This window comes from Urocampus carinirostris, chromosome 2 (assembly GCF_059441175.1).
Source record: "Urocampus carinirostris isolate Australia breed hairy pipefish chromosome 2, RoL_Ucar_1.0, whole genome shotgun sequence".
NCBI classification, from domain to species: Eukaryota; Metazoa; Chordata; class Actinopteri; order Syngnathiformes; family Syngnathidae; genus Urocampus; species Urocampus carinirostris.
Window position 1 is genome coordinate 12,220,001 of NC_142350.1, and position 19,769 is coordinate 12,239,769.

At 39.5% G+C, this 19,769-nt stretch overlaps 1 protein-coding gene across 1 annotated transcript in view; it reads left to right on the forward strand.

The window, feature by feature from the left end:
* trim71 (tripartite motif containing 71, E3 ubiquitin protein ligase) overlaps positions 1 to 19,769 on the forward strand; it is a 48,890-nt gene that overhangs the window by 1,111 nt on the left and 28,010 nt on the right. Inside the window, exons 1-2 of the mRNA XM_088328944.1 lie at positions 1 to 475; positions 18,777 to 18,944. The exon at positions 1 to 475 is cut by the window's left edge and continues 1,111 nt beyond it. Of these exons, the coding sequence (XP_088185070.1) occupies positions 1 to 475; positions 18,777 to 18,944 (643 nt within the window). The remainder of the gene's footprint in view (positions 476 to 18,776; positions 18,945 to 19,769) is intronic.

The window sequence follows — 19,769 nt, forward strand, 5'->3', positions numbered from 1 at the left end:
GTCCATCTCGGAATCCGGCTTGGACTCCTTGCCCTCCTCTAACTTCTTATTCAGCAACCTGTTAGATGTGGTGGTGAGCACCGAGGAGCAGATCCAGAACAAGAATGGACACCACCACCCCAACCGAGGCAGCTTGGGCTCCTCCGCTTTCCACCCCAACCACGGAGGCCATCTGCATCCCCCGCATCTCATGCCAGAACCTCAATGCAGCTCCTGCGATGAAGAGAACCTGGCCACGTCCCATTGCCTCGACTGTCAAGAATATCTGTGCGACAACTGCGTGCGTGCCCATCAACGGGTGAGGCTCACCAAGGACCACTTTATGGAGAGGCTCGGGGAGAACCTCCACCTGGGCCGGGTCAACAACAGCCCAGCTCAAGCCAACATGTCCCTAGCCCAGTCTCTGCAAAACAACTTTGCGCTGCTTTCCCTCTTCCAGGATCGCATGAGCTTCTGCCAACACCACGACAATGAGGTGAGAACATTTGCATTACGCCCACCACACTCCGTAACATTCTGCCTGACGGGCTGTGACGATTAATCCATTAACTCGGGTATTTCATTTCCACGAAAAGGGATCAAGTAAACTGATTTCGGCTCATTTCAAGTGTATTGAGTGCTATGAAGGCACATCTGTTTAGCGAGGCGACTTACAGGTTTATCGGATGAATGAAAAAATGGCTTTTGGCGTTCTTATACAAATATGAGATAGGAGAGATTCTTCTTTCGGTGCAAGTAAAATAAATTTTAAAGGTACAAATGTGCAAAAGGATGGAAAGGTTAAACATTCATTAAAGGTACATTGTGTAATACCTGACCACTAGACGGCCAGATGAGCACAGCGTAGCAACAAGATGCCATACTAACATGGCGGCGACCATTAGGTATGGATTCCGCTATGTAAAAGAAAATATACACAAATTTGTCTATGAAAATGTATTAAAATTAACATTGCTATATTTTATGTATTTTGCCCATTTTTCAAATCTCTCATTTATTTATCTTTACAAAATTTATTGTACCACTAGGAGGTGCTGAATATCACACACAGTCCTTTGATATATAATATTAGCATGATGATTTTACTATTGCCGTAAATACCGGACAATAGAGTCGACCCGGAATTTATTTTAAAGGAAAAAAACATTTTGCACACACTTAAGCGTGTGGCTATGCTAGCTAGAGCAGTTTTAAGGGGTCGGCTTGTATGCGATTATATACAGTAGATGAAGCTGTCTTGATTTTGCTGGTCATTTTGTTTATTGATAAAAAGGTGAATATCCCTCGTTTTTTGCGGTTATTGGGGACCAGAGCCACTTGCAAAAAGTGAAAATCTGCAAAATAGCACCTTCATAAAAGCTCCCAGTTGGTTAAACTCACTTCTAGATTGCATCATGACCGACTGAGAGTATACAACTATAACAAAAGAACAATTGTAGCTTTACAAATAACAACACATAATGCCAGGTGACTGAATGGTTTTATTGTCATTGTACAAAAGTAAAAATAAACTGGAGGGCTTCTCCTTTCAGTCCAAGAAAGCAGCGAAGAGAGCGGCCGGCTAGCCGCACGCTAAATTCGGGTGTCCTGGAATCAAAACCGATCTCTGCAAAATAAGCCATCCTGAATGTAGCGGTTTCTCACAAGTTGAAGCTAAAGGTCATTCATTTAATGGATAATGGACCTGCCGTTGGCGATAGTCTGCTGTGGTTTTTAGCCTAGCAGTAGGCTGGACCAGCAGCACCGCTCTTTCCTTCTCTCAGACGCTGCCTGAGTCGCTTCTGGAACCCGATGATAATCCATGAAGCATCCGCTGGTGTTCAGAATTTCAATGAGCTCTTCTGACTTTTCTCAGAGTCCGATTTAATTGATGCATTTCTTTTCAATGTAACAACCAGCTCTAAGATAGCAGTTCTCAGCTTCCGAATTTGTATACAGAGGCAGCGCCCGCTGTTTAACTTAAGTCACAATCTCGCACACAGTCGTACCTTCCACAGAGCGCCCTCTCTAATTTGTCCCCACGGTGTGCTGTCTAACTGAACACAATGCACGATACAACGATATCAATGACAATAAAGACAAAATCAATTCAAAATCCACAGATGAGTTCATCAGCGATAAGTGGAGGGGTCTCTGGCAGAAAAGCTAACTTGTTACCATATATCAAGATTCAAAGGGAGCAAGGTTTTTTTTCTTACTCATCGTTGATGTGTATTTACACAAGCATGCATGCACGGACGCTTTGCAGAATCCACTAATGTGCACTACACCAAGCATTCAAGGTGGCACCTCCAAAGTAGCAACCCGCGCTTAACTCATTTATTTGATCATGGGTAAGGTTAGCTCTAGTGAAAACCAATCTCGGTGGAGCCATATTGTCCAAATAAATAACGTATGATGGGACGGGGTTGCGTTGTGGAAGCCCTGCTTCATGTGGGGAGAGGACATTTTTTCCTTGATAGTACTAGTGTACTTAAAATAGGAGGCAACCATCTATTTGATGTCAAGTCATGTTTATTTGGATTGCCTTTAACGTTCTGATACTGTACGTTCATAAACAAAGTCGTGTCTTCACAATGTCACCATTCACTAAAATAAGTCAAGCGATATATTATTTGAATGTTTAAACTCTTGGGATTCAAGACATGATGACCACTTAAAAATATCACTGTAACATCATGATATGTCTGAAACGAGATACCCAAAAACAACAAAAAACTGCATAGCTCATCCAAAAGTGCTAGGAACTTCTACTTATGACACGATTCCTTGCAAATATGGTGTGGTTTCATTCATGCAGTCGAGTGAATCCAACCGTGTAAAATATTTTCTCCAAAACGCACGATAATGCCGACTGATAAAAACAAATTTACCTAAGAGCATTCCGGCATTTTTTGACTATCTTTGTTGATCCGTCTGTTTGGCTTCATTACTCCCCTTTATAAATAAACGGACTGTTCACATGTTTTTTATGCTTCCGTCAGCTTCTGATCTTTTAATTGATTCCACTTTTTGCCAATTGCAAGCTTTTTTACGGTCCTTAAACTGTGACAGACTATGTGGGCCTGTTTTGAAAGGAAAAAGAAAGTCATGACAAATTCGGCTTCAAAAATATTAAGCCAATCTGGTATTTATTGTAGATTGACACATTAGTTAGCCAATGAATTCCCAACGTAAGTTTTACACATTTACGGTATGTATTTAAATCAAAACCTATGGTAAACATGCGCACATCCAATTGTGATTCATGATTACTTGCAACTGTGCACAATCATGTATTCACTTCTAGAAAGAGAAGTCAAACATTTACAACTCTTTCACAAATAACTAAAAAAATGGCCAAAGTAAAATACACTCATGCCAAAGTTGTCTCCGAATGGACACTTTGGGAAACACCTAGACCTACCATTATTTTACCATTGTGTAAAATACAAGGTTTAGTTTTTCGGATTGGGGTCAAATTTGACAAGGTACTATGTAAGGCTTCAAGCTATTGTCTCACCAGTTTTCCAGCTAATATTCCCATGCTACACTCTTTTGTAGGCATTGTATTGCAAAGGAAACTGGCAAGAATAAAAATCTTCCATTTCTGTGTGACCCAGCTCGAATTACTCAATATTTTTGGCAATGGTTATTTCAGTATTTGACAAAGCTTTAGAGTTTCAACATAGACCAAAAACTGTCCTTGTTCTTCAAACCGTTCTAGAACAGCATTTAGTTTACTATCGATATGTCTTGGATTGGGATTTTAGGGGGATTTTACAGGAACGGTATAGGGCTCATCACTAGAAAAAAATGAAAAAGTTGAGAGGAGAAAAAAAATGTATGTATATATATATATATATATATATATATATATATATATCTCATCTCATTAGCTGCACCGCTTATCCTCAGTAGGGTCGCGGGGGTGCTGGAGCTCATGCCAGCAATCATTGGGCAGTGGGCAGGGGACACCCTGAACTGGTTGCCAGCCAATCGCAGGGCACACAGGGACAGACAACTCATTCACACCTAGGGACAATTTGGATCGGCAAATCCACCTGAAATGTATGTCTTTGGAATGTGGGAGGAAACCGGAGTGCCCGGAGGAAACCCACGCAAGCACGGGGAGAACATACAAACTCCGCACAGGAAGTCCGGTAGCTGGATTTGAACCCACACAGGAGGTTCCCAAGACCTTAGAACTGTGCCTGCACACACGCTAACCACTGCGCTGCCGTGCTGCCCATATTTATACATCATAGTTATCACACTATACCTGGTTCGATTCCTGTTGCATACAATGCCATGTGATTTTGGTCAGAGAAATTGATCAATCATTGCACAAATAAGGTTGTATATTTCAAAACCTTGTGAAGCGACACATTTATAAAGTGTATGCAATTTGAATGTATCCCACGGTATACTTTCAAATTTCTGGTCAATTTGCGTTTTTTACCTGCGGCTCATGGTCCCGGAAAATACAGTACACCATAACCCCTGACATCATTATCATAAATTTCCATCTGAAATATAAAGAAAGTAAAGAACTATAAGCATTCTAATCTGGGCAAGGAAAATATAATGTTAATACTGCTTCTAATAGATACAGTTGTCTTTCAACCGAAACTAGAAGCAACGCATCTCATCTTTATTGTAATGGACAATTCATTAAGCATAATTGCTTGTTTTCAATGCATCACGGTGACCAATTGATATCCGCTCTGACCCTCCCCCCCCCCCCCCGCTTTGCCAGTAAATAGGTGCGTTCCGTTTTCCAGTAAGGGCTTCTCTTCCCAGTAAGGCCATCCTCACTCACTATGCACCCCTGGGGAGGAAGTGACACAAGAGAAGGTCAAGCTTTCTCTACCTGTGAGATGAGTTACATTGTGGGAGTGTCACAGGGTATCCTCATCATCTAGCACAGGGTCCCAAACTTGTATAGCCCATGAGCCATTCGGGGCCTGCGAGGCAATATGAGATTGTCAGTGCGGTTGAACTGAAGCCTGGAGGACTGTGGCTGCACTTTGCATGACTCTTGTGGTGAGTGTCTGGCATTGACTTAAGTGTGTAAAGCTTTTCTTAATATGGTTAAATGTGGTGGTGCGTAGTTTGAGGTGTCCTTAATAAGTTTCAAATTAAGTGTTTTATCTTTTATGAATGTGTTAACAATGCCCAACTAAGTTCAAAAAGCCTTCATGTATTTTTTCACAGCGCCTATCTGCTATTATCTTACTCTCTTCATTGGTGTTCCGGGCAGCGAGAGCATGGGGCTTGAGAAAAGGAGGGGTGAGAATGGGTGGCAACTATGGTGAATTTTCGCGTGTGCTAAAGGTTTTCTTTAATTGTTGGATGAGAAAACCGAAAGAAAAGGACCGACTGTTCCAAATAAAGTCCAAATGCCAACCGAAACCACAAAAATAGGATTAAAAAAAGTGTATGCGAGCACATCGAAGAGAAACTCGTGGTGAATGTGCCACAGAAGCACCTTGACAGAGGCTGCAAAGATGATTTCAGCCAGAAGATGGCTTCAGCAAGCAAAATATTTTGAACTAAAGGAAATCACTGTGAACCATTTTGTTATACGTAACATTTTAATAAAACCTAAAAAAAAAAGTCACGCAAACCCATTTGGCTGCCAACACTAATAGAAGTCTACTACATTATACGGGGTTTGTATGGGTGCTTGAAACTCTTCAATGCTAGAACTGTAACGTGTGGTTTCAAGGATCGGAAATTTTGGGTGAAGTGCTTGTACGTGCTTGAAATTGTTACCAAGTTTCACAAAAAAGTCTGCTTGAAAATTACTCTAGCACTGCTTTCTAGTGGCTTCACTTTGCTATTACATTGCTTTCTCCCTCATGATTAACGAAACCTGGCATTAGATTGTACGGCATTGGCCTATGAAGTGTCATTGGCCACTACAGGTGGTGCCCAAAGAGGACGCATGCTACACCTAAACAAAGCACTATGAATTGTGCATTAATGCAAAGATTAGATATAAATTCTGGCCTTTTTTATTGGCCATGCAAAAAGCGTTCCCTAATGGAAAATTGTAATGGGAAGAACTTGCTGCACCAATCATTCTACGCAACACCTATATGGGAGAGATTTACAGTTTGGATCCACAAATCAATTTGCGATTTACTCAGGATCTCATAATCATATGTGCTGATATTTATATTTGTGTATCTGCAAATTACATGATTCCCCTGGATTCTTCTTTTTAATAGAACTTGAGAAATTGAAATGTTGACTTTGAAAGTCCTTAAAAAGTGCTTGAATGAGAAATGTTTATGATTTTATTATTCAATGTGGTTCTTTTGAATGTGACTCTCTACGTAGCTTTTAAGTCTTCTTTAAAATGTCCATATGACTGCGAAAGAAAACAGCCTGTAACGTTAATGTGAGGACTCATTTTCTGGGCTTCAACAACTAATCTAACAATTAATCAATCAATTAAAATAGTTTATTAAAAGCGTTGGCAACTAATTGCATCATCGATTGATTTTATTACATGATTTATGAGCCACAATGTACATAAAATCAATGAACATAAGAGTGCCCACAATTCCGTTTCAACGCTGAGAATTATGGGACCACTTGTGTCTGGCAGAGGCCGTTTTTATAAAAGTTCTTATATTTTTTACAAATCTTTTTTATTGAACACTGCATTATTACAAACAAAATTGGCATTAAAGTTTCTACTTTGTGGTGTTTGACTGTTTCATCATGAAAGAAAGTTAGCAAAAAAATACAGAGGAAAAAAACCCTGAAAATAATGAAATAAAGGCAAAGGGAAAATTATATTAATGCCATGTTTCACTCTACAAATTCTTAAGCATATCATCCTTTTTCATACCGGGAATGTTTATCGTATTCAATAATTTAACCTCCCAAAAAATGTGTTACAATTTGGAAAAGTTGGTGTACATTTTTTATATATTTTCGTGGAAAAAAATATTGCTACACAATAAAATGAAATGTATTGCTCCTTCTTTTTTGTTTTTTTTATTAGTCCAAATATAATACGATCTTTGGATCAAGTGGTAGGAAAGAGTATCTTACATATTTTCAGGCGTATAGCAAATATTTCTATGTATTACTGTTTGTCAAGTTAATTTACAAACACTTGGATTTTCTTTATTGTTTTACATTATAGAATATTCTGTTGTTGTTTTTTTCACGATTTTTCTATCCGTCCAAAACTTCAACATTTGAATCCAGAGGAGGAAATGAAGAATGTCTTTAAGAAATCTGATTAACCAAGGAAAAACAAATCAACCAATTCATTGATTCTGAAAATTATCGTTAGTTGCAGTCATTCTCATTTTACTACTAGTTTCTAGAATGCTCCCCTTACTACCAATGTGAATTAACGGGCTGGGAAAATTTGTTGAAAATTTGTCTTCATGTGATGGCGCACTTTTTTTAGTCGGTATCCAAATTGCTATTCGTGTGTAGTTTTAATCTCCATTAACAGTCGCACTATTAAATTGCTAAATTGTATTTTTTAGGGACTAACCGGAAATACTTTTTGCATGTACACTGGGCAATTTGTTGCAACACGCCTATTTATTTAAGGACCAGTCTTGGTTGACACAAGTCTCGTAAAACTATTTGCACAGTTGACCGTTTTACCCAAAGTACTAGCATTTCAAGTAAATCATTGAATCTTATGCCTGCAGATCGTTTTCTTTTCTTTGTTTTGCAAATGTTTTAACAGTCGTGAAGTGATCACTCATATTTGAAAACAATATTTACTTTCGTTAAAGGGGAAACCATTGTCGGACCAGTTGACAATCACTACATTGAAGGGCCAAATCTCAATAAAGTCGAGCCGTGTATCATCAACAAGCTTCCCGGCTTGTATGCACAACGCGAAATGGAAAATGGGATTACACCAAAGGAGTGCCCTGGGCTTGCTGCGACGGCGCCCCGCGACACCCAAATCCACAAGCCGTCCGGTCTCAGCAGCGGCTAATCCCTTGTCTGTCCCCGCCATAGATTAAACGGTCATCACTGCCACAAAGGGCCCGGCCCCGATTGCCCACGACCTCCCACAAATGCTCTAAATCAGAGTTGTCAAACTCATTTTCACTAAGGGCCACATCAGCGTAGTGTCTGTCCTCAATAGGCCTGATGTAACGTATAAAATCAACTGAATGTAATTGGGATGTAGAATAAATGTAACCACTAGGGCTGCAACTAACAAACTTTTTAACTGTCGACTAGTCACAGACTAAAGAAACGATAAGTCTACTAATAGGAAAATTATCATTTTTGTCCTCTGCATAGAGTTGATTTAATCATGTGGCAAATGATAACGATCACTTGGTCCTGGGTCACCAGGATTGTTGAGGGAAACTGAAGTCTGCACACGTTTTGAGTGTAAGCCTTGTAGTATCCATTTTGTCCGCTCAGCGCGGCCTTTTGTCTTGTGCGACAATGCGCAACATGGAGCCAGGCGAGCCCCTTTTTGTCAGCTGTGGCTATTTGGTTTTGGTTTGGAAGTGGCCCTGCAAGTGTGTGGCAGCCTTGTTTTTTTTTTTTTTTAGCCATCTGCACGTAGTTACCCTGCGAGTGTGCAAATAGTTAGCAGAGGTGGATTATGAAGTTGTGACTTCCAGGCTTTTAAACTTGCAACATGTGTCCCGTAATTAGCCTGTGTTGCCTTCTTCCTGTGTGATGTGAGCCAGTGTGTGTGTGTGTGTGTGTTGCGGCTTTTGGTCCTTTTTGGCCCTTATAAATGTAATAGCCCGAAAGGGCTCGGCCTTTATCGGCATTTTTATTGGTTGCTGGTTCACCCTTTTTTGGTTGCGTAACATTTGGTGCTAATTCACTGTAATGCAACCTGACATCGAGACTTAATTACTGTATTTTCGGGACTATCGGTCGCACCTGAAAACCTGGAATTGGCCCTGAAATTTGAAAGTCCAACATTTGCTGGGAAGGATTGGAAATGCATACAGTATTTATACGTGTGCGTTAATACATGCAATAATTGATCAATCAAAAAACATAGCCGACCAAAATCTCAAAACATGGCTTTCAACAAAAATCGAACCTGGGTCATGGCGGTGAGAGTGTCGAAACCTAACCACTAGACCACGAGTGATTCTGGTGACAGCTGAAAAGGCATTTGATTTTATCTCATTATCACACTGTTTTTGCTCTCAGGGCCAGAAACGAATTTTAGAAAATGGAGAAAACACTGTCGTCCTGAAAGAGCTAGATAAATGAAACAAAGCTGATGAGGAAAACAACTCTTTGGTGTATCTGATGATGAATTGGACTTAATTGGTTTTAATCTTTTAAGACAATTTAGTTTTCTACCTCCTGTATAGCATATGTTTCTGGCACAGTGAGTAAAAAAAGTTGTGACCCTGATACAAAATATAAAGTCTTTTGATAAGTCATCTATCACAAATGGTCTAATGTACATGTGCGGAATTCATAACCTGCCACTCCATTTTGTGTGGCCAGTGAGACCTTAGAATGTCCTGAGCGTATAAAAAGGAATAGGTCGAAAGAGTGCTTTCACCTAAAACATTTCCCACAATGCCTGTTAACTACAACATCTGTAGAGTGATGACCGAGCGCCATTACATGCCAGTGTTTCTGTATAAATGCCAATGAAATGAGAAATGATCCCAAATCTGTCCAATTAGATTTTGGGGTAATATTTAGTGTGTAACCTAGTAGCTACATTTTTCCAATGTAAGTTATTTACTTCAAGGAGGCATTCGGTTTATTTTACCTACTATTCCATTACATTTAGTTACATTTATGTTACATCGGGCCTTCTGAAGGCAGCATTTACACCAATGTGTTCCTCCTTGAAAATGAGTTTGACATCCCTAGTCTATTTCTGAGCTTCCCTGCCGTGACTTGGGTTCAATTCCTTTTGCATAGAAGTTTTGACCTTGAGATTGTTGCACTAAATGTTGGGCACGAGGCTCGCCAAGTGGTGCGCGTAAGACATCGGGAAGTTTTTTTTCTACCTAAAATAAAGTGCAATCTCACCTCTACTACAATAGAGGGCAGCTGCGCTCTAATTGAGTGTGCGCCTGGTGTGCTTTTCACATGCATGGGCGAGAGAATGAGTACGAAGTGTGGACATGAAGTTGCAAACCCTCCAATGACGCCATTTAAAATATTTAACCGGAATGAGAAGACGGGCAGAGGGATTAACATCAAAATGAAATGTCTCCCGAAAGCTAAGACTAGGAATTTAAACAAAGCATATGTAGCAATCACCTTCACTGTGAACTCTGTCTTAGACGAGGAAATACTGGTGTGCTTGCTATGTTTAAAAATACTTAGCCGCGGACTGCATGATGCCAAATAAATTAGGCTATCGATTAATGACCTTGCACCAAAATCACGCTGGTAAGATGTGCGAGTTTTTAGGAATCGTGCAAGTGGTTTTCTTATTCCTATTACTATATAGTAGCACTCATTGTCATTTTATTTTCATGCGTTGTATAGACCTGTGTGCTTTTATATATGAAAAAATATGACAAAAGACTCAGGCGTGCGCCCAATAATCCGGTGTGACTCATAGTGGGGAAAATACAGTAGCCAGCATTGCCTTCTTTCCTAGGCAATATGGTTTATATGTGAGCCAGTGTGTGTGTTCTGGCGTTTGATCTCCGCCCAACCCATTTGTCTCTCATAGTTTTAATAGGCCGAAAGCGCTCGGCCTTTATCGGCTTCTTTATTGGCTCCTGCTTCACCCTTTTTGATTGCGTAACATTTGGTGCTAATTCTCTATAACGCGTCTTGACATTGAGGCTCAATTAGTTTTGCAAGGCGACCACATTCTTCCTTTCCCACGCCCCCTCCATACTGTCTGTACTGTAACACACAACACTCAGTCACGTGCCAGCAAAGGAGGCCACGCTGACATTAACCGGCTTGTTTTGCTCCTGAGCTCGGAGGCCCGTCCAATAGGGCGCCCGGATCCGAGCCAGCGCCCCCCTTGCGTGTCTCCTATCTGGCAGGCTTTCAAAACCTCCAAGAGAGCGTCTCGTAGCTGGCAGGATTTCAAAACTTCGACGAGCGCGTCTCGTCCGTGGCAAGCAGCCAACGGTGAGCTGCCACGAGAGGGCGGTGGCTATCAGCCGAAGAGGAATAAGGGAGAAGAGAAAGCAGGGAAAAAACAACGAGAGGGGGAAGATTTTATTACGTTACATAACATATAGTTTACGTCAGATGTAAGGTCATGGACTTTGTATTTTACAATTGCCACAAAACAAAAAACCCACCCTGATTGTTGTGTAGATTTAGTCAATTTTGGCTTTTAACTTTTTGGGCCTTTACTTTTTTAAACAATGCAATTCATATTGGGATTAAGGATCGACCAATGTGGGTTTTTCGGGCCAATACTGATTATTAGTTTTATTCTTTTCTTACATAATAAATGCATAGTGAAACCAAAAATGTTGAATTTAATATTTTTTTTCTTCATTTGTAAAAATATTAGGTATGCAAAATTCACTGCCAACAAAACAAAAGCGTTTCAATTAAGATATTTATATTTTTCAAGCAACGTCGAACGAAGCAGATTGTTCAAGGCGGACTACTATTTATCTGTCAGCATTATCGTGTGTTTTGGAGTGACTATTTTACACGGTTGGATTCTATGGATTATCCTTGATGTAAAAAAGCCACTTTCGTTTACTTTCGAAGAAGTTGAAGCCGGCCAGGGGACGTGATGGTGAGTTACACCGGTTTTATAGATAACTTAAAAATATTTTACATGCTGAAAGCATCATCAATTTTGCGTGTGCAAGTATCTGAGATTCTTAGGCGCGCTCCAACTCTTAATTTTTCATCTTTTTTGGGGGGTTTCGTTTTTCATTTAGATAAAAGTTAAACCGCCAGCACATGTGGGAAATCACTGCTCCTGCTTCACCCAGACCTGATATCTGCAGGTTCAGTTTGGAAAAGGAAGTTCTTACTAGTGGTTGTCCGGAGCAGCCAAATATTTGACTTGATGGACCTGTCGGAATGTCACTTTGTGGCCCGTCACCTGACACCCGCACTTTTATTGTTTTAAGTTTTACTCATTGACATTTGGTGAAAAGGAAAAAGTCCCCGGATGTGGCCGCATGCATGGAGTCAAATAGTAAAATCCTGCAGTTGAACAAACGTCAGCTAATAATATTGGTTCATGTTAATTATACATGTTTGGATACATTTTTCTAACTTAAAATGCATTGTGTTGAAGGATAGTTTTGTAATATGTAATAAATAGTTTAATTGATGCAAATTAATTTAGCTCTGTGTCATCACGTATTAAATGTATGGTGTGCTGTAATATATTCAATTCAAATCTAGATAAAATTTCCCAACAGCCTTATTTCTTCTATGTTGCATGATATGAAAAATAAAACCCTCAATCATGTTTCCAGCTTTCCCCAGGATATATTTTGTAACTTTTGGTAAGGATTAAAAAGTAAACAGAAATGTCACTTAATGGGGTCAGTGTTAGTTATATGGTTTAGCTATTCATAAGCGTGTTTCTTGTTGAGCAAGCCCGGTTATTTTCTGGCAGCCAGTGTGACATTACTCTGCCCTACCCCCACTCCCCCATTCGGCTTGGAAGGATTTTACTGGCTGCTTGGGTTCGTGGCCTCTTCCCTAGTTCCCAGTGCCTGCAGGGTGGGAGGAAGGGTGTCGCCACAATTGGCTGTACATTTTATTGGGGGGGATGTGTACTTTGTTCTAGGCACTTGGAAATTTGCTCAGGTATACTAAAATAATGTTTTTTAAAATAGGAGTAAAAAAGGGAACAACCACAAAAAACAATATGTGGCACTTGTTGCGGCCTAGACAAAGGCAATTTGGGCAAAATACAAATCTCTTGTTTTTGGGAGGTTTGCATTCCGAAAAGGTTTCGCTATAGTCAGAACCTGTGAAGTAAATACATAAATCAATTAATTATTTTATTTAATTACCAATCACTCTCATGTACAGTAATCCTTCGGTTATCATTGGTAATGAGGGGCAAAACAACCCCGCATAATGTGAACATTTAATTATTCATCAAATCATTACTCGACAAACCCAATATTCAGGCTCAAATATTTGTTTAACAAATAAAAGTACTGTACTTGACAAACATTATTTACAATTACATTCTGTAATGTTATATCATGATATCAAAAATAACTTTGCTGTTTTATTGCTGAACCTAATAAATTAAGGACCCAATCTACTTCACTTTACATGATATGTTGCTACCATCATGTGGCTGTTATGTAAAACTGAATTTATTGCTTCTGTCCTACAAAAATCAATATTTTTGAAAAAGCGGCAGAGAGCCACGAGGGAGCTCCAAAGACCCGCATATGGTTTCTGAGCAGGTTTAGCGGGTGGAGAGGTATATGGTTTGTGGTCTATATATAGCGCTTTTCAAGTCACTGAAGACCTATCAAAGTGATAGAAAGCATCTGCCACTGTCTTTTGAACCCAGAGGCCGGTACTTTTGTCGGAACAGAGTGTGTTGTTGACATAGCTTTTAGAGAAACTTGAAATTGAAAAAGATTTACACTTAATGTGGGTTGTCCAGCTGTTTAACGTGCGTGTGCAACTCCGACCACAACGTCATTGATGCACAGGCGCAAAAAGGGGGGGGCGACTGCTTAGCCAATTAGAATGCAGAACACAATGCACGACCAAGATCCGCAAAGGAGCGGAACCGTGATACAGCTAGGGATTACTGTATTGAAGTTTCATTCACCAAAATTTACTATAAACAATGGTTGACGCTTCCGGCGTGTTTGATTGTGAGATGCAGAAAAGCTAGAGATTAATGGCCAAAGTGTAACATCCGGCACACTAATGAAATCCTATAACTCACCGCCAAGCAACCTTTGTCACGCCCTGCCCCCTCGTGTGGTCGCGGCCTAGTGCTGAGAATGAATTAGCGCGTGGCGGTAGCATGTTGGGGGGTGGGCATGGGGGCCACCCTCCCCATCCTCTCGCACAAAAAAAACTCCAAGCGGAATACGAATGAGTTTTAATAGATTAATAGAGGATGCATGTCTTTAAATTGATGCTTTCAATTTGTGTAAAATTTCGGGTGTTATTATTCATCTAACAAACTGATGGATAAACGTTTAGAAAGCAGTGAGTAAAAGACAGAGTAAAGACAAAGCGCATAAGTCCGCAAAGGAGCATAAGTCAAAAATAAAGGTCGACCCATTGTCAGGTGGGCTGATTATCTGCACCGACATTTGGAAATTTGGTTTAGAATTTTTTATTTATTCAAAACGGGGTTATTGAGGCTCAGATGCAGTCAAGCTTTTCTATCCTTCCTCCCCCGCCTTCTGTCTCTGATACTACCCACACTGCGCCCTCTGAAGCGACCGAGGGTGTATCCACTGAGCGGGAAAAATAACGTTAGCAGAGTTGCCACTATGTACTCGTTCTAACTCCAGAGTCTTGATATGCCCTAGAATCTAAATCGCTGATTATATTGAGATTTTACAAAGTTAGTGGTAAACGGGAAAAATAACGTTAGCAGAGTTGCCACTATGTACTTGTTTTAACTCCAGAGTCTTGATATGCCCGGGAATCAAAATTGCTGATTATATTGAGATTTTACAAAGTTAGTGGTAAAAAAAGCGTGTGTGTGATTAAGAGATGGCGTAAAAAGTGGAGTTAACTTGTTTTAGGGAAGCACGTTCAGGTGGCGACTAATATCGTAGCTCTTATAACATAACATTAAGTTTGTCAATTAAACGTGTGTTTTTGTGATTGAGAGGATAAAAAGCACGCTATTGTGGGAGGCTGAGTGATTAGCTGTTACCATAACAAGTGCCCACACTTTTCAATTCACAAGCTCCATTAAAAAATGTTGTTTTAAGTTAATCTATGTCATGTTGTTTTGACTTTTTTTCCTTATTGTGAAGTTTCTGGGAGTTCTTTAAGTTTTTGTATATTTTTTAGGGGGTTTCAGCTAAGCCTCGTTTTATTTCCTTCACCGTTAGTTTTTGGTGTAAGTGAAAGATGAGTCATGCTAGTTGTGTTGAAATTATATTAACTGTAGAGGGTTTCAGATGGCTATTAAAGAATATTTGTTATGAATTCAAATAAGATTTTGTTTCTTTTTGCCTTAATAAAAAATTATTACACCATTATTTTAAGCTTTTACCACAAATGAATATTTAAGAAAAATTAAAAACCAAATTGGCGCCATGCTCGATCAATGTGGACCTAAATTCATGAATAAACTTGTCCATTTTTATAATGCATAATGTATTAAATAAATAATACATTGATATCAAATTAACATTTTGATCCCGGTAAATCAAGAACAAGCTCGTTAGCAGCCGAAGAACTGTAAAAAAACAAAAAAAAAATATGCGCATTTTGTGAAGTAATGTAATTTAACGATTCTCAACAGCTTAATACCTGATGTTTTCTGTTTTTAATGTTTTAACAACTGTTTGTCATCCGGACTACATGTATTTAATCTCAAATCCGTGTGTCACACAGTTGGGCATAACACCTAACTCTTTTATAGCAATACTTATGCGAATGAAATGTACGATCATGTCTTCAAAACCGTATCGTCTTAAATCTTACCGTGGTGATTTAGACCGTTTTGTTCAACTGTCTTGCATGCTCTTTAATTGTTTGTGATTCACCAATCTTTTGCCAGGATATGAAAGGTCTGCTTTGCAAACATTGCAAGTAGTCTTTTTATTGGTCGTATCCAGGCTAAAATGCTTCCAAACAGAAGTTTTATATGATTTGTTGTTGACGCTGCCGTTTCTTTGTTACCGATCGAGATAGAGAAGCTAGTGGATATTGCGCAGTGATTATATTCATGTAGAGATGCCTCTCTCTGTTGGAAAAATTTGTTTTGCGACAATAGTCGACAATGGAAATCATTGTTGACTATTTCTATCATTGTTTTTTGGTCGACAAAGTTGACGTATCGTTGCAGCCCTAGTGGCAGGTCAGCTTAAATTTGTATCTGTTTTATATGTGTACTGTTTATATGGCCTATTGCCTGGAGTGTATATGGCAGGTGGTTGAAGCGCCACAATCGGGCTCATCCTTTTCTACCTCACACATTCCTCTTTATTGTATGCAGCGTCCCCTTGGAATTCAGGAGATGTCAATAGTGGAGGAGGAGGACGGTAGAGGAGCTTCTTGAGTGTTGGAGCTTAGCACACATTTTGCCTCCCTAAAAGGAGAACAAGAAAGGAGGCGGCCGTCCGATTAAATTGAGCGGCCGTCTATTAGATTATGCCGCTCCGTGGGGAAAACCGTTGTTATTGATAGATTGATTGCAGGCCCATCCCCATCCACTCTGTGTTCCTGCCATCGGAGCCCATTGATCTTGCTTTTATTTCGGATATGATGGTCAGCACATAGTTAATTAGTCTTTCGTTACAACCAATCAGCCCACAGAGGCGACATTTGAAGCACAATTTAGGTGTTTGCGACAAAGGTTAAGTTAGTTTCTCTCAAGGGGTGGGCTCTACCAAAAGTGATGTGCTGCTTCTGTTTCCACAATAGAATAAAAACATCTCGAAAGCTTTGCTATGAATAGTTATTGATCAAGGTTTGATTGCCTGTAGTCCATGTGTTTTTGTGTTTTACAGAAGGATCTTTTACGAGCCTCACTGGTCACTCATGCATATGAATGGCTTTTGTCATTCAGTCCTTTTTTTATTGATTAGATGTTCCTTGTGGGAAGGAAGTGGGGCTGCACTCAACTAAATTTTCTTGTTTGTGTTTTTTAGTGTAAATTGAGGTCATCGTCATTTCAGATTTACATCAAGTACTGTAAATTTAACATGCAAATGGTCTCTTCCAATATACAGGGTGCTCCAAAAGTCTTGAGCACATTTGAAGTCCCCATAACTCCTTAACTTTGATAAAAGTTCCCATTTTAACCCTAATTACTCTGTTTTTCGTAAGGCTATTGATTTTATAAAATTTATTTTCAGACCACTTAATGGCATGCACTCAACTTGAAAAAGCGTTTTGTGCGCTTGAATTTGCAAGAAAGGGAATCGTGGACAGTTCAACGTGCATTTCGCAGAAAATTTGGAAAGGAACCACCAGAGAGGAAGTCCATCGTGAGATGGCATGGTAAATTCCTCACAGATGCTCAACTTCAGAATATGTGATTGTACAAGTTTGAACTGCATTTACAGTGGAGCACACAGTAAATCAATCAAAAGAGCCAGAAGGTGGCGTGCTACAACAACTGTTTGACGTTGTTTTAAGAAAACGACTGCGCATATGACAAGTTAGTTAGTCCAACAGTTGGACACCAATAAACCAGCTTATTGTAAGTTTAGCATTGCAATGCAACAGAAGATGGAAGATGACTGATTTGTAACCGCTTGTTTTAAGCGATGAGGCGACTTTTCATTTAAATGGCAGCGTTACACTCTCATATGTAGTACTGAGAATCCACATGATCTTCTTAAGCATCAGCGAGATTTCCCAAAGGTGTATCTGTGCCATGGTAGGGAAAGCTGTCAATGGACCATTCTTCTTTGAAAGACTACCGTCAATGATGAGACCTCGACATGCTGGAAGACTGGTTAATGGATTAATTGAGTAGGAGTCTGGTGACTTCCTTTTCCAACAAGATGGAGTGCCACCACAGTGGAGCCTAGGGGTTAGATAATTTCTGAACACAATACTGCCAGACAGATAGTTTGGTCACTTTGGACAGAATGTTCACTATTTTATGTCCTGGCCACCCAGCACTCCATATCACACACGATGTGATTTCCTTTTGTGGGGATTTGTCAAAAGGCTGGGTCTATAACCCCCCTATTCCAAGAGATTGACCATCCAATGATAGGACAAATTTTGGCAAGAATCTGACTATTGGCTTAATGTGTGCCGCGTGACTAATGGTGTTCATTTTAAACATATTTGAACATTTCTTGTAAAAAATGAGATTACAAGCTTTCTGAATTTACTAGATCTTTTTTTATATTTCCGAGATATTCAATGTCAAAATATAAGACTTTTAGAACACCATGTACACTATTGACATTCAAGTTTGTAATTGTTTTCCATTACAGATGATAATGGTGAATTTATCAAGACAAGAGTTATGAAGTTGTGGAAGGAAAACACTAACACATGATGAAAAAACACAAGGAATGAAAGGAAAACTTGGACAAATTGAAGGTCGTTTGGTGCAAAGATCCTTAAGAACTCCAATGGAGCTAGTTGAGTGACAATATGGAAAGCTCCCGGGTACAACAACCCCCAATATCGCAAACCGTCTCGTGATCTCAGAGTTCCAATACCCAGGACTACTTAAGGCTTACAAGTCTCTACAAGCCTACAATTACTTTGTAAGCAACTGAGTTCACGAGTTGGGGCAGAGATGGATCAGTAACAACGGAAGCTCGAGTAAGATTTTCTCTGAGGTAGCTCGGCCAATCCACTACTTGATAAAAAGTAAATTTATTGGGGGCAATTTAGCTTTTTATATATTATACAAATTACAATTGAAACAGGGTTGGCCCAAAATTAGATTTCAATACTTATTGGTCAAACTGGGAGATTATGATATTAATCGGTTTTGAATAATGCCAGACCACACACATTTAAAGGTTTTATTGATTAAATGCATCTTTTGCAAAATGTTCAGACAAGAATACATTTACTAAACAGGACTTTTGCAAAAAGGGTAACTACTTATAACACGTCCCTAACATGCATCAAATAAATAGTAATGCAGTGGTATGCACCGATGGTATAAACTGGTATGTTTGCGTCCTTGTTTTTTACAGGTTTTCCTTTTCTTTTGCGAGAGCTGCTCGGTGCCCATCTGCAGGGAGTGCAGCATGAGCCGTCACGTGGGCCACACTTTTGTATACCTCCAAGATGCGCTGCAAGACTGCAGGTCCGTCACCATCCAGCTCCTGGCCGACGCACAAAAAGGACGACAAGCCGTGCAGGTGAGATGGACCCAGTCAATTTTTAGCGCCTTTTTGTAGTACTGTGGTTTTTCTTATTCATTTCCAAAATGGAAATGGTGAGCATCCAGTTATTCTTTTCCAGTTGATCAAAAATTTTAACAAAGTCAGGTTTGACTTGACTTAAAAATTGCAGTAAGGAATTTTTAATAATGCAAAAAGACGCAACAAATATTTGATCGAAGTTCATATAAAACTTTAATTGTGCTCTATAAACTTTTACAGTAAATACATTTGAATTTCAACGCAGGTAACATGACTAATAAGTGTGGTATTCCCCTGTAGTTTCTCAAAGCCACAAAACACAAAATGTTTGAAGTGTCTTACTTTGCAAACAGTAGATGGTCCGATTTTAAACTAGATTCCGACATTTGTTTACATGGGGAAATCCAATAAAACCAGGGTCTCATTCACAAAGTTTCTCTGGTTGCAGTGACCAGGGAACAACTACGTACAATAAACGTGCTTTGCAATAAGGCTATTACAATACACTATTTACAGGCATTACAATAAGACTACTATAGCACACTATATAAAGCCTACTTAAGTACAACAAGTCGTGGTCGTAAATATTATAGTGTTAAGCTAAATTGGGTCGCCTCCAGTGTTGATGTTTGCAGGGATATGTCTTAATAAGCTCATTTTACAGGCAACGATCGTTTTTTTGTTTTAAATACAGTAATCATTATTTCTCAATAAGCACATTATACAGATTTTGTTTGCGTCACTCGCTCTATCGGAAGAGCGCTGAGAAGCATTTTGGAATTCAGTGTCTTGCCCAAAGACACTTAGACATCTAACACGGAG